This window comes from Pezoporus occidentalis, unplaced genomic scaffold (genome assembly GCF_034315485.1).
Source record: "Pezoporus occidentalis ecotype Australia unplaced genomic scaffold, CSIRO_AGI_Poc_V1 ctg60, whole genome shotgun sequence".
NCBI classification, from domain to species: domain Eukaryota; kingdom Metazoa; phylum Chordata; class Aves; order Psittaciformes; family Psittacidae; genus Pezoporus; species Pezoporus occidentalis.
In genome coordinates, this window is record NW_026915944.1 from 2,147,951 (window position 1) to 2,163,677 (window position 15,727).

The 15,727-nt window shown below is 37.2% G+C and overlaps 1 protein-coding gene and 1 long non-coding RNA gene across 38 annotated transcripts in view; both read right to left on the reverse strand.

The window, feature by feature from the left end:
• RBFOX1 (RNA binding fox-1 homolog 1) overlaps positions 1–15,727 on the reverse strand; it is a 1,275,045-nt gene that overhangs the window by 150,073 nt on the left and 1,109,245 nt on the right. Inside the window, exon 1 of one of the 37 annotated variants that reach the window (XM_062639424.1) lies at positions 3,314–3,445. The exons of the other annotated variants lie outside the window; for them this stretch is intronic. Coding sequence (XP_062495408.1) covers positions 3,314–3,388 — 75 coding nt within the window. The 5' untranslated portion in view covers positions 3,389–3,445. Of the gene's footprint in view, positions 1–3,313; positions 3,446–15,727 lie in introns of those variants that run through there. 37 annotated transcript variants of the gene reach the window in all.
• LOC134174459 (uncharacterized) lies at positions 7,051–10,041 on the reverse strand. Its single transcript, XR_009968663.1, has 3 exons — positions 10,006–10,041; positions 7,400–7,472; positions 7,051–7,283 (listed from the first exon to the last, which is right to left on the reverse strand). It is a non-coding gene; the product is annotated as an uncharacterized LOC134174459 (long non-coding RNA).

The window sequence follows — 15,727 nt, forward strand, 5'->3', positions numbered from 1 at the left end:
CTTAGGAAACATGTATCAGCTGTGAAAAGTAAAAATTATCTGGCTATGGCATTTAAGATCATTTAACTGCACTCTTCGTTCTGTGGTCTGCAGCCCAAGCTCCTGCTCAAAGCTGGGTTAGTTACAACACCAGGCCCAGGGGCTCAGGGCCAAGAACAAAGCCTACGCACTCTCTAGGCAACCTGTTCCAATGCTAAACTGTTTTCATGGGGAAGGTTTTTCCTCATGTCTAGTTGGAAACTCTCTTCTTCCAGTTTATGTGTGTTGCCTCTTGTCCGCCCACTGTGCACCTCTGTGCAGAGACTAGCTCCATCTTCTCAATAGCATCCTGGTAGACATCAGAAGGCTGCTGTTAGCTCATACTGGACCCTTCTCCAGGATGAACAAGTACAGTTCCCTCATCTTCTTACCACATAGCATGTGCTCCAGGACAGGATCATCTTGGGGGCCCTCTGCTGAACCTACAGTAGTTGATCAACATTTTTCTTATATTAGAGGGCTCCAAACTGGGGTAAATACCTTAGGTGTGATTGAACAAGTACCAGGTAAAGGAAGATCATCATTTCCCTCAATTTACTGGCTATGTTCCTGTTTATACAGCCAGAATACTGTTGGCTTCCTCTGTTGCCAGAGCAAATATACTGAACTAATACGATTACACTAATCCAGTAGAAATTCATTGATGGAAATGCTTGTATTACACACTGACATGAAGATCTGTTCAGCTGTAAGCAGGTCAGAATGGCTTACAGGAAAACCAATGTAAGGGGCAAAGAGGTTATGAGACTGTATCTTTCTGGGCAAGCAGAATGACAACATAAGAAGCTTGGATAGTCTCACTATTATCCTCTTGGTTCCAAAGAAGAAACAGCTCTGCCATTACAGAAGTTTCAAGTTGAAGTCAGAATTTCAGTAAGAAGGAATTCTAGTAATAACGAAAGTATCTATTCTTTAAGAAAGTCCTGACCAATTTATCTTGCCTCTAAGCATCAAAGAAAACTTTGCATTCTTTCCTCACAGCACACACTACCCTGCATGATCATTTTAACCTGATAACTGAGGTAAATACAAGAGTGAAAGGGTAGGACAGACAGTGGGGAATGTGTATTTTCAAGGTAAAAGTAGATAAAGGTATTATGAGTACTAGCATTTACATAGGGAGTTGCATCACCCACCATAAACCAGTTATTTAGTAGGTTGCTTCACAGCTAAGAGAGCTCCTCACCCTACCTCTACCCCATTTAACACATTAGCCTATACTAATGGTGAGCTCTCATCCAGAAATACACAGCACCTCTGCCTGGGGGTATTATCACATGATGCAAATGAAGCTGTAAAGAGAAATCAACTCATCAATCACAATCACAAGGGGACGCTGAGCAATGAAAAAGGATTAGCATTTCAGCCCTGCTCAGGTCTTCCCTATCACCACCCTACTTTAATTAAATACCACCTCAAGTGCTTTATTACCCTTAGAATTCTCAGTGTTGAAGTCTAGCATTCTGGAATCTCAGTGCTAAAGCTAATTAGAAATGAGAAAAAGAAAAATGTTCATTAAAAAAATGCAGGATTCCCCTAATAGAAATGAGCTACACCTTGGAATAAAATTCTGCCTTTCTGTGGATTTAGAATAACATGTTAAATAGCTTTCATTAAGGTGAAACCTTATACTTTGAACCACATGCCTGCCATTGTCTTTCATAAGTAAACCTAGGTTTAGCTTTATCTACCAAACCACTGTTAGAATTTAGAAGATTCCTGGCTTATGGTTAGCTGATAAGAGCCTTAATTCCTCTTCTTCTAACATTTGATAAACTAATTTGAATTTTTTCAGACTTGGCACACTCAAGGGCTTTTTGCCTTACTTCCCTGGATATACATAAGCTAGTCATTACTATTTATGAAGGCGATGAAAGAAAACATTAAACAGTCAAAGAAATATAAATCTTAGATTCTAACACAGAGAGTGCAACAGCAGGATTAAAAACAAAACAGAATGAAAAAAACCTGAAGCAAATAGAAAGACATTTGCAATTTAAAGCAATACAATATAGCTGAAAAGCAGTTTTCGTTTCCACTTGACTGCCAAGTGACCTGACTCGGGATTTTATGGCTTTCCCAGGAACAAGCTGATGATATCAGTAACATCCAAAACTTAGCAGCGAAATTGCATTGTCATGAGCAAAAGTGAGAAGTAGACAGAACTTCTGATTTAAGTGATGTTTTCCTAATATTTAGCTATATTAAAATGGAATATAAATCTGTTTTCTGTTCAGCACATTAGATAAATTTACCTTTACACAGAAGACCTGAATAAAGCTGACAGCCCACTCAGCTAATTAGGCTGAGGCTTTCTTGTCCAATTTTGTGTTTCAGACTTATTTTTAATGTTAGATGATTTTCCAATGCAAATAATACCTTAAATATTAACAATTTAAGACCTATAGTTTTTAAAAAATAATAATCATTGTTATTTGAATAATGTAAAAAAAAAAGGAATTTACTTAAATTTAGCCCCAAATTATGTTTTGTTTAAAGTACCAGTTAAATGCTTCACCCTAATGAAAATACTATTTCTTCTAATTCCAAATGAAACAGATGGCTTGATAGAGTTACTTATTCAACATATGGAAATCAATTACTGAGCTCTGAAGAATCAACAGCAAACTCTCAGTCATTTTTAATTCAATTTGACTAGTAAGAAAAAAATACAAGAATACAACATAGAAATGAAAGAATCCAGCTTCTAATATGACTGCTTTAGTTTGAACTGTAATGGAACAAGGAGGGTTTCAAAAATATCTGAGCTATGATATTAGATATTGTTTGTAGCACTGTTTTTTTGTTTATGAACAATTTTTACAGAAAATAACAATTCGGAATGCATGTGCAATTTTACATCCATCTACCACTTTAAACCCCCCAAAATTAGAAGTTCCTCCGTAAACAGTTCTCTCATCATAAACATGCATACAGATGCTCCTGAAGCTTCTTCTGAAACAATGCTGCTCTCAAAGCAAGACACAAAAACCATCCACAAATGGATCAACTGACAGAAGATTTTCTCAGAGACAGCAAACGAATATACTGTGAAGGTAGCAAGGAAGGTGTGAGAGCGCTGCACTGCTCATTCCTGGGACTGGCCAACATAGCAGGACTTGCTTTTCTAGTCGGGCAAAGCAAATGAAAATTGTTATTAAACTGCAAGGAACAATCAACGCACCGGTTTTACTACTACTGCGAAAAGCATCATCTCTAATAACGTAACTGTAGCTGATGCTTTGGAAAAGTAGTAAGAGCAAATGATTCTTACCCTGGTCTTATCATTGCCATTTTCTTTAGTCAAGGATGTAGAGGTTTGCCAGCTAGGTCTGTGGCAGTTTATCATTGCCTTAAATACAATCAGTAGCTAAAGTGAATTCAACTACTTTATTTTCTATCCCAAGCAAACTGCAACTTTCTAAAGCTCTAGCAAAAGTTTGCCATTTTTGCTTAATTTCTTCCTATAAGCTTATATAACAATATATTTTAAAGGTGCCCCTGCATTATCCTCAGCTGGTGGGCAGAACTGTACTTCAGAATATTTTTCAGAACTCCATTTGTTAAAAGGAAAAAAGGCTGCTTAGGCGGTTAATGTTTTCTGTGCAGAACAGTCACTATGTGGGAGTGCCTCATTTGCATAGTGGTGTGTGGGTAGGAGTTGGACAAGCACACTGAAGGGTATGACGATCAAAACCAGATATGTGGGAAATTCTTTTAAATGTGAAGAGACTTCACCCAGGTTTTACTCACTTAGGTAAACATTATTTCTAAGGGAGAAATAAATTTCTGCAAAGGAGCAAGAAATAAACTACACATGAGGTAAAAATTGGCTCCAAGCACTGCAATTTCTATGGTGTACCAACCTACACCCAAGAACAATTTCTTATTCTGTCCTAGGTCTAGCAGAGCAAAAATCAATGAGAAATGGAATTTTGATCAATGTTAAAGATTTGCATGTGATTTTACCAGTAAATGACTTGCAGAACAAGTTATAGCTGATTTCTGCCACTGTCATTCTGTCAATTTAATAATAGATCCCTCTTTTGATGTAATGACTGCCATTAGCATTCCAAATATAGTGAACCATTTTGTTAATCTCTCTACAGAGGAGAAAACTTAAGTAAAAACGTAAAACAGAAGGCAACCTGGGCCAGTTTCTTGTGCACAGTACTTGTCTTTAATCCACTGCTCACTGGAAATGTAAATCCAGTTCCTTACCAAACTGGGAGAGAATAAAATCCTGGTTTAAACCGATTTGACACTACTGGCCAGCAAAAAATTACTCTGCAAAAGCCAAAACGAAAGCTTGATTTTTCAAGCAACAGAGATTTTTAAGCACTCCATGCAACTGCCTTCTCCTTTCTAAATTCAGCTGACCAAAGTGACTCATGCACTTGGCAAGAAAATTAGACATTGGTACAAATTTTGAAAGTTGGTTCTGGGGCCTGTCTGCACATGATGTAACCATCCACCAACTACACTGATTCTAGGGAGACTCTTCAAGTTTTCGTAAGCTCACAATGTGGTCCAACCTACTTTCATGTATTTTACGAGCAACTGCTTTCTTCTGCTGGATAGCAACACAGACCTGTGGGACACTCAGCCTACATCAAGAGCCCATTCGTTAAGCACTTCCCCCTGCCCTTGGGAGTGGTACCCACAAAGCAGTGATAGATCTTGTCTGGACACTGTTGCCCCACATCACCTATATAATCTGTTAGAGGTTAGGACAGTGTCTACAAACAACTTGGGCTTAGCCTTCTTTAGGAAGCAAATACTCTGAAGATTCCCTGATCAGTATCCTCAGGTCTTTCCAGCCTAAATTTAGCAAGTCATACCACACAACCTAAATAAGCTACTACCATTTACTCCCTATCAGTTTTTAAAATATACAATAGGGGTTGGTGTACTTCTTGCATTTCCTCTGCATTACCATAATTCAGACAATATAGATTTACACAGATATAAAAGGAGAGCATGAATAAGGAGATTTATTTCTCTCTCTTTTCTTTTACATGTGAAACAGATACATGAATTTCTCCCGGAAAAGGACTAATTCTACTTGGACAACTCCTGTGTTGACCACTCCTTGAAGACAGTGTAAGCTCCAACAGTGACCCTTCAAGAATCCCAGCTTATGGCTGTTTAAAAGAAGCACTGTGTTAGTATAACAGAAGAATCTCACCTCATATATAAGAGACTCTCCACAGTAAGGGTGCCTTCCATATAGGAAGGAGCACATCCTAAGCAATCCTCCTCACCCAACCTGCATTCATGTGGGAGCAAACACTGAGCTGTTTTCTATGTCACTAACCAGTTCCTTACAATCTCGTAAATTTCACATGTATTTTATTACATATGACATTACATATGACCACTTCAATTTAATTTCAAATAAATGGATGTAAACTGCTATTTAAAGTTACCATGTTCTAAAAACAATGCATAATGGAAAAAGCAGGGCAATTAAATATGTCAATCTTACAACCTGCTGTGGCAAATAGTCATCTCCACTATATGTGTGTTGCACAGTTCTCTTGGGAATCTTCAAGTTCTCTGGATGGACCTATTCAATTTCTTATTATTACCTCAGGTAATAAAATAATAAAAATAAATAAAATAAATTTACCAGCCAGGTAAAATAAATAAATAAAAACAAAACCCAACAAAATCATCCACAAACCCAAACACCTTTCTAACAAGAAAAAAAACCCAACCCTTAAAGGTTTTCCAGAATAACCTGGAAGTGGTGAAGGCCTTTTTAGGCCCTTTTTGCTCTCTAGTGAACAATGCTAATGCCTGTTCAAGACCAGTATAACCATGCTACCCTTTCAAGTGCCAGAACACTCCCTCATAAGCTTCTGTGAGAAAAGCTCAAGATTACTTCAAGCTTTTTGCTCAGCAACTTGAAACTACAACTTTTCCTTCATGCGAAGAACACTCACACCTTGCAAGCTGCCAGCTCTGCTGTAAATACAGACTGCTGCACTTGAGCCAGTCTAGATGTTTACAGGGTTAGCTTGAGCTCCCAGTCCTGATCATTTTGTTTTATTCCATTCCATGGTCATTAACATCCAGGTTTAGTGGAGAAGCCATTTAATTGTTCAGTCAAAGAGTGGATTTCAATTTGCTGTTAAGTTATGGCATTAAGAAATACTACTGCCTAGTCCGTACTGCAGAACATTAAAAAGATGCTCACTTCACAAATGCAAGAAATGTATAAATGCAGCATCAAGTGATTCATCTGAAAAACATTAATGACACACAAAAGACATGTGAAAACAAAACCAAAAGGTACTTCTATGGCTTTTAATTCTAAAACAGTTTTGGGTAAAATAAAACCTGAGTCTGTAAGAGGCACTGCATTTATCTGCTACAATTGCTCTAAAAGGCAGATATCTGTGAATTTGGTAACAGATGTAACAACATGACTACAGTGTATTGTTAAAAATCAAACCTACCTCACTTTTTATGCAGATGCAACATTAAAGGCTCCTTCCTCAAAGATACCCCCTATACACTAATATACCCTGTATCTGGTGCTTTAGCTAGGCTGTAAAACTTCCTTCATGTAATACAGAAAGTAGGAAAGAAGTATGTCATAAAAGAGATACTTGCACTAGGTCTATGAAGTTTAACCTATTTGCTTATTATAAATCCTTGAGTGGGAATTCGGCTTCTTTTTATTCAGAGACTTTAAATTTTGCCTTTAAAAAATCTGCTGTAAGAGCGTCCACCATAGTAATGACCAAGTTGGCATTTCTTATTGATGTGCTCACAAGGCCCAAGCATACATTGTGAGAAACACAATAATAGCGTCGTCCCATTGTTTCCAGCTTAGTACTATTGGGCTTACTGTTAATTTTCAGCACAGGCCTATATTACAAAATACAGCCAATTAAGATAAAAAACATTACAAATGACATTTAGGAAGACACAGATGATTCCCAAGAACTAAACAAGCAGCATATCGAGAGAAAAATCAGTTTTCGCAAATTGATCCACAGTTTTAGATAACATACAAAGTGATTAATAAAAAATGATGCTGAACAGGGGTTTCTCAAAAGCTTCTCTTTCCAGAAAGGTAAGACTGTAGCACTAGTTAAATGTTCCCATACAAGATCCTCATTTCTGCTAGGAAAAGTATGCAAGTGTAAGAAACAGCTATCGACACATAACCAGAAAATACTGCTGCTTGATTACCGTCTATAGAATCTGAACTCCAAATCTACATGCAGTATCTGGTGAAAAAAAAAAAGGGGGGGGGGGGGAATAAAATCACTGCTTCTCAAAGAAAGGACAAAAGCAATAGGGAGAGATTATGAGACTTTTAATTTAAATATGAAGTTTAACTCACAGACGTTTTTCAGGTTGGTTTGTTTTTTAAGATTTGAATGTATCACACCAGATCTTCACCTTCTACTTCTGGACTATGAAAAGCAGACAGGGAAGATATAACAAAGCAAATTTAGACAGGTTGTTAATTCTTGATCTCTCTTAAAAGTATGTATGTGATGCTGATAAGCAATGTCAGGCAGGAACAGAGGTAGCCATGGAAATCTGTACTACCAGTTCTATTTTCTTAGAAAAATCTATTTCTACAAACAATCCCAATACAGCAAAATTAATTCAATCTTATATCTTAATACATTTTTTCATTGTCTTTATTTTACAGAACAAGCACTAACCACTTTCAAATATTTTGTGTACTTTTCTGAATTCTTTTTGCTAATGTTGTCATTTTAAGGATGATCTGTTTAAACCTACCAAAATGAATTACTTCAATCTTGTGAAAAATCAGAATGGATTTTTAAAAATCTTATAATGACATTATTTTGATTAACGCTGATAAAGATGGCAAATTCTAATATTTTATTTTATGCATAGTGCACATGTGTCTCCGTCATATTTTCTTTCACTAATATTCAGTCACTTTAGGAGAACCCTTTCTTGTGACTGATTTTGGGTATCTGCCACAGGCAGCACAGATTTAAACATGCAGGAAAGATCCTCAGCAGTGTGAATTCTCAAAAACCCTCCCGTCATTCAAGTTGGAAAGCTCAATATTTTGATGTAGCCAGAATATAGGTTTGACATTTTTCATATAGGAAAATAACACTAACTTGTTAACAGGTGAACCACAAACAATTAGTATATGAAGGCAACAGGGAAGGAAGAGACGGCAGCAAATAGATTCACACAGTTTCATCAGTTTTTTTCAGAAATCTCTTGTGGTCTTGTCCATTTAGCACCTGCTAAGCCTAAATTGTATACATGCCTCTTAAAAAACTGTCAACAACAGAAATACAGATTCATTTTTAAGTCTGCTCTTTTGCTGATAAGTACTGTTTGTAAAAGAAAGATCATCCTTCTGGTCCTTCTCTGACTCACATACACAGAAAAAGGTATGGACTGGTCTCAAGCAGAAGCCAAAAGAATTAAAGCAAGCCCCTGTAAACTTGACTTGCATGTAACTGCTGCCATCTTAATAAGGTGAGAGCAGATTTTAATTCCCAAGCAGATTCAGAAGCTGCAGCCCAGTCCCTGCCATACGGAGACAGCCTGGAATCTGTCAAGTTCACTTAGTGAATTTTATCTTTGGGGAGTCAGTCAGGCAAGCTACATCAGAATAAACAGGATGCTGTTGAGATCTGGAGGCTAATGCTGGTACAGGCTGGACTACTGAACCAAAAAAAAACCCCAATTTTAAATAAACATGTGGTGACTAGAAAAATTAACAATAATTAAAGCTGTATAAGCACAAAAATGACTACATGTGATTTTTACTGGGCTCTGAAAGATACCGTTCTCTCTCTGACTTCAGGAATTAGCCAGACTTTCCATTTCTTTCCCTTACTCCTTGTATAGTAATATATAACAAGAATATTTAAGGCTTTATATCAGCTTTATGTATTGATCATTTTAAACACCCTATTTAAATGCTACACCTAATTACACAACCGTTTAACATTTGTTCAAGGAAACATAAAAGTACACAATGTCATGTTTATATGATCGATACACAAGTCTAAGCTGCTTCTTCGTGCTTCAATACAGGGATACAAAAACTGGGGTCTCCAAACCTATCAACTTCTTCTGACGGATGGGGATAAGATAGAGTTTGTTGTGCTCTGGGTAAAAGCCAGAATGTTAAATGTAATCTTCTGCACATGCTTTTACTGATATTCAGCATAAAAATAAGCCTTATCCTTTTTTATTAGTTGGTCTGAGCCAGAACCAATTCTTTTGATGTCACCTAGCTTATAAAATGCAGCACTATAAGCAAGGGAGGTTTTAAAATGCTTCACAGACTTTATCCATTATATTAATGGGTTTCAAATTGCAATCTGTGGAGCACTTTTTGGTGCTGATCCATAGGCAGCTGGCCAGTCACCTGGAGCTGGCTCCTCTCCTTGTTTCCCTCTGCTTATTCACTATAAAAGACAGAGCTGAAAACAGGCAAACAAAAAAGTGCCAATTTTAATGCCATTTTTCTAGACAAACAGTTACAGTGCTTGCCACATGACCATCCTGAGAATAAAGGACTATGCAATTATGAAAGGCAACACAGCTTGCTGGTAGCATGCACAGTGGACCACAGTAGGAAGGAGAGGGGGAATATGGAACACAATAGAAATAAGGGGTTTTACTGTAAGATTAATTTGATTACACTTTAAGGTGAATGAGTAAAACAGCTAATTTTTCAGCATTCCCTATTTTCAGGCAACAAGCCAAATTTTACCTCATACCCCAATTAGATGAACTTACTCTATGTTATTATTTTCCAGAATTATTTACAGTTTAAACCACTTCTTTTAAGAATACCCTGATAAATACCCTTTAGACATCACATCTTGCACTGGAAAGACTATTTCTTTGAATACTCCAAGTGACACCTACAGATTCATCTAGGGACTTCAAGTTCCCGCTATATATCAAGTAAGCAAAGAAAGCTACACTGACCTGCATCAACCAGGGTAGGAAAGGCTTCTGGAATCTAATCAGCAAATCATAATAAACAAAGTATTAACCTACTAATTAAAAAAAAAATAAATATACTACTAGCCTTTCATTTAAATTGTTTCTTCTTTTCAGATACATACTTTTAATGCATTTTAGCAGGCTTTCCACAGCTATATCACTTTATCTTGACTGAGAAATATACCCACCGTAGCAGATTCCAGAGGTTGTGTAGTCACTAAATTAAGTCAACACCAATAGTACACTATTGCTTAATAGTAAACAGATTCAACAGCTGAAATTATTTAAGCTATCAGTAATAGCTATTATTAGATCACAGAAAACATTTGTGAGTGCATGCCCAAACAAATTATAAATAGCACACAGCAGGAGATCAGTTCATTCAAAGCAGCACTGGAATGTGTAATTTACTGGTTTCAGTGCCATTAAAGGAGGCTGTGGTATGGTAGAATCTGTGCTCCACTGAAATCTTCCACTTGTGAGGAACAGGCCAGCCTTTCTAGTCAAGGGAAGCCTGATTGATAAAGCCACCAGAGAGGCAAGATGACTAATAAGAAATACTTGTTATTCAGTCTTTGGTTCATGAGATCCACCATTGCTCCAGTATAATAATGTGGACAGCCTGGTTAGATTTAAGAAACATCTCCAAGTGCTCCTAGTTTGTCTTTTTCAGTACAAAATGGTACCACAGTAGCCTAAATATAGCCTAAGACCTAAGTATTTATTATGCCCAAAACATGATGTTTAAAACCCCTTCTGTTTTGCAATGAAGAAATTTCCTGTTTAGACTTAGGGTCTCTCTTGACCCAGAAGATGGAATCTCTCACAGTAAATTACATGTGCCTAGTTCAGACATCAGGAACAAAAGACTTTAAAAAACCCAAACAAAACAACACTGATAAACAACAGTCCCACCCCCACCATCCCCCGAAGCAACAAAACACAATACCCACCACAGTTTAAAATAGACTGTAAAGCCACTGATCTAACTTGTAAGGATTCCATCATTCCTTCATTTCTTCCCTGCTGCCTTCCTATTTTCCTTTCCCTCTAAGTCTACATCTACATAATTTATCAGTGGTTCTCAGTATGGAGAACCCATGGGTTTGTTCTGTGAAGCACACTGACTTCAAAAGCAGTATGAAAACATAAAAAGAGTAAAAATCTGGATGGTGACAGTGATGGCAATGAAGCAGTCAGTCAGTCTAAGGTTATCCTGGTCCTTCCAAGAACAAATCAGGGTCACTTGGCCAGATAATAAGTAGTTGTTTTCTAACACACTTCTGCTTTCTCTAAAGCAACACCAGCTATTGTGGCATTCAGTTGGAATGAAGAGGGTAAACATCATTTCTGGAGAACACACTCCCCTCAGAGTACAGACCAGTACTGCAGGAAGATGTGCTGCCCTGTGGCTCTGCTAGAAGTCTTTAATCCTATGGACATTAGAAGCAGAACAACTGTAAAATATTAGTAGCAACAACATACTGCTAACATCAGGCTAAAGAAAGATACTTCCTCTCAGGTAACTGAGCTGTGTTACTGAGGAGGAATGGGAAAGGGACTGGATTTTGGACTACTGATTGATTAGATACCTGTCCCAGAATAGACTTTTGGCCCTAATACACGAAGAATTGATGCTGTTCCATCTACAAGCACAGTTTTTCCAGAAAGATCTTGTAAGGTATCAGCACAATGTAATTCAAATTGTATTATTTAAAAAATCAGTTCTCCTTCTGGATTAAAATAGAATGTAAACGGCTGCAAAAACTTAATAGATGCTCCAATGACTGTACCTTGATATAGATGATGTGAGCTCTGCCATTTAACTTTCCTATGAAGGTACAGAAAAATAAAAAATAATTATCTTCTTAGAAGACTTGCAAGAAAGTCTTCTGGCATACTGTCAACTATTTTAATCAAAATATGTTTCAAGCATGGTTCAGAATTAAGGCAGGTCACATAGGATTTTATTTCAATTCATTTCAAAATGTGTATTCTTTCATGTACCTATGATGGCAAAAAGCAGGGTACAGAAGATGGGAAATTTTCATGCTTTTTAACATTCAAGAGTATGTTCAAAGGATCTGTCAAGTATTTCTGCTGGATGTGCTTAATCCTAGAGCTTTCAGGCACAGCTTGTTACTTCCTTTCCACTTCAGCACAGTTTTGTGATGTATTTATGAGGCTGAGACTAAACTAGGTCTGCTTCTATTAGATCACACTGCCATCATAAAGCACAAAATACACACATATTCTGAATATAACAGTAATGCAAACACTTGTATCAAATGCTCTTTTTAATTTTAATACAGAACACTGTTGCATCACTACATTAGTATTTTAAATCATATGTAATTATTTCAATAAAGTGGTTCCTGCTGGCTTTAGTAATATAAAAGACGTGTTGCTATCCCTACAGTTGTCTGCAAAAGTTTTCAAGAAGAGAGCTCATTTATAAGAACAGAAGTACAGCATTTCTGTTTCCAGATTCCCACTCCGTAGACTTCTGTTTTACATGTTTCCTGTCCCTGATTGCTCAATGCCACCATGTGTATATCATCATTTATAGGAAGAGCACAAGAAAATCTCTTCAGCGATAAATGGTGTGCTACATTTACATCATTTCACAGCAAAAAAAAAAACAACCAACCAACCAAACACCCCCCCCACCACCACCACCCCCCCCAAACCCAAACAAACCAACCACAAACTAATCACTTTTTACTCAACTTTCATTAGAACTTGCACTATCAAATTGTTTAGTTCTCGGCCATTACAATGATGTCAGCTATCACAAGGGTGGGAGCCATCAGAGTGCACTTGCCTGCCCCACAGCATTGAGCGTGTGGGCACAACTGGCTCTCATGCTCTGGGGTTTCATGCTGGGGAGAATCAGGAACCTGCTGCTTCAAGCAGTGTGAGCCACTCCTCTGCTCAAGAAGTAACTACTTCCAAAGCAGATTTGAGTAAATAGGTGATGCGCCCACTATTCAACCAAAGTGAAAATGATGGCAGCTAAAGTTAATCCTCCAAGGGCATAAACCATATTGTTAGACGTGTGTATACTGCCTATTCTATGAACTTTATCATGAGGGGACAGGAGGTCCCCTGGCAGAGGTAGGGCACCAAGCCAGAAGCAGCAATACCTTAAATCATCTCTACGTGGGTTGCCAGAGCTGGCCATTCCGACCTCGAGTATATACTAATTTTGCTGACAACTGTAATTTTTAAAAACTGAAACATATGCCCATTTCAAACATGGGGAAATGAAACATGGATAGGTTTCATGATTTCACAATGTCACACAGCTCTTCAGGGGCACAAATGAAAGTAGGATCCAGGAATATTCATTTATAGATACTAACCTAAATTCTCTCTTGGTCCAGACATTCAATCATATAAGTAACATTTATGTTCCAGAAAACTCAATCCCATACGTATTCTCAATATTAAAGCACTTCAAAAGTTATTAAAAATATTTTAAAACAACAGGAGAATCTGTTGAATGATATATTTAGCTTCCCAAAGTTTTTTATCATATTGTTTGAGTATCTACATAATCCTTCCTTTCCTTCAGTTTAAGGAAGGGCTGGTCTTGGTTGTATGGGCCAAGTGAACAACTCCAGAGTTTTCAGACTGCTTCTTCCATGGATTCACCACACTGTTTACAGCACATCCCTGTCTCTCCTGAAGAAACAGATTATACTGATTCCCTACATCTCTATCATATATGTTGTCATAATTACAGCTTCTAAGGTACTTGGAAGATTAAATTCTGCTCATTTGATTTTTCTTTGCACATATACTCCAAACATGCTGTTCTTTCTCTGCACAGAAGAAATTTTATCTTTTACATGAATTTTATCTTTTACAGGTTAAAATCGTTCTCTAGTGAAAGCTCAGTAATATACACCCATTTATTCATACCAGACTCTGTTCAGTACTCCTTTCTAACTTCATATCTCCAGTATGGCAACCTAATTAGCTACAAGAAATATAATAAAATAGAACATCAGATGTATATCTCCAAGCGTACTCCTTAATATTGTGTTTTGGACTGCCAGAACAAACATGATCATCTGTACCAACCTGTGTTTTCTTATTTCAAAACAGCAAAAGCAAAAGTCACAGGAATGGATATTTTAAAACCTACCTCATCTTCCAAACCTGAGCCTTAAGCTACATCCAGCAGTTGAGAGTTAAAAGAACAAAGATGACACCCTCAATCGCTGAGTTTATGAAAGTACTTTCACTTTAAATGCTCATGCTCCGTGTCAAACATACCCCTTTAAAAGGATTTCATACCACAAATTGCATTCAAAATTGCAACTATAAAGTATCTGATAACATTTAATAGCCTCTAGGTATAATCAGCATAAAACCAGCATAAAAGACTCTCAATATGAATATGAAATGTTTAAACCAAATGTGATGGAACCTCATGGGGAATCCTGCCACACATGCAGTCTTTTCTTCTAGGAGGTCCTTCAGCTGTCTACCTTCACTGTCCTTGTAGGGGGTACAGCAAAATCACACGGAAAAGAAAAGAAACCTAAGCATCGGCATGCCGCAGAAGTGTTTAACCATTGCTTCAATGAAGCAAGCTTTGATCACTTGCTAGAAAAAAGCAGTGACCTGTCCTTTAAGGCGAGCATTTTCTCTTTTGATCTGTTGAACTCATTTAAACTGAATTCCAAGCATTAGTGTCTTATTTAATACTCACTTATAAAAATATCATATAAACAGATAAAATTTCATGACACTCACAGATCTCCACTCCAGTTATTTTATATTAGCAGCTGTATTCAGATGGTAACTTTGAAACATGTTGTAAGTAGGTTCTAATGTACTACAATATTTTCAGTAGTAAGTAGCAGCTACTGTATATATCAGCTAAATATAACCATGCTATTTATCTATTATTTATACCCTAAATACCGTATCTGACAAGGAAAGAGCAGGCATGCCAAACTGTCATTTCTGCATTTGTCTCAGTATAAGATTAACTACCCATGTAAATGATATATAGGTATGATATATAGAAAACTACAAAGCTAAATTTGAGTACCTAAATGCAGAAACTGTATCAGAATCATCTACAACACATCTTTCATAGATTACAAAAGATAATGACACTCAAAATTGATTAATATATGTCCATTAAGAATTGGACTAAAATCTGCCTACTTATTTTAATTCCATTAATTCCCAAGTGATAAGAATAATTTTAGGCTTTGTGGACCTGGGATAAAATTCCAGAAAAGATAAATGAACTCTTCCTCCTCAGTGTGCAAGAGAAAAAGCATCCCCCTGGATCAGATTTGGGACAACTTAAAATAACGATCACTGAAATCAAAGTTACATAATCCTAAAAATAAATTGAGGGTGGTGAGGCACTGCCACAGGTTGCCCAGAGAAGCTGTGGCTGCCCCACCCCTGGCAATGTTCAAGGCCAGGTTGGACAGGGCTTTGCTCAACCTGATCTAGCGGAAGGTGTCCCTGCCCATGGCAGGGGGTTGGAAATGGATGAGCTTTGAAATCCCTTCCAACCCAAACCATTCTGTGATTCTAAATTCATTCTTAAAAATCGAAATTCCTTTAATATTTCATGACCTACAGCTATTACAAATAATGTAGCAAACATCTGGACTCAAGACAGTGATACAAATTTTCCTAAAATTCAAATCTTTTGATCCCTGGAGAT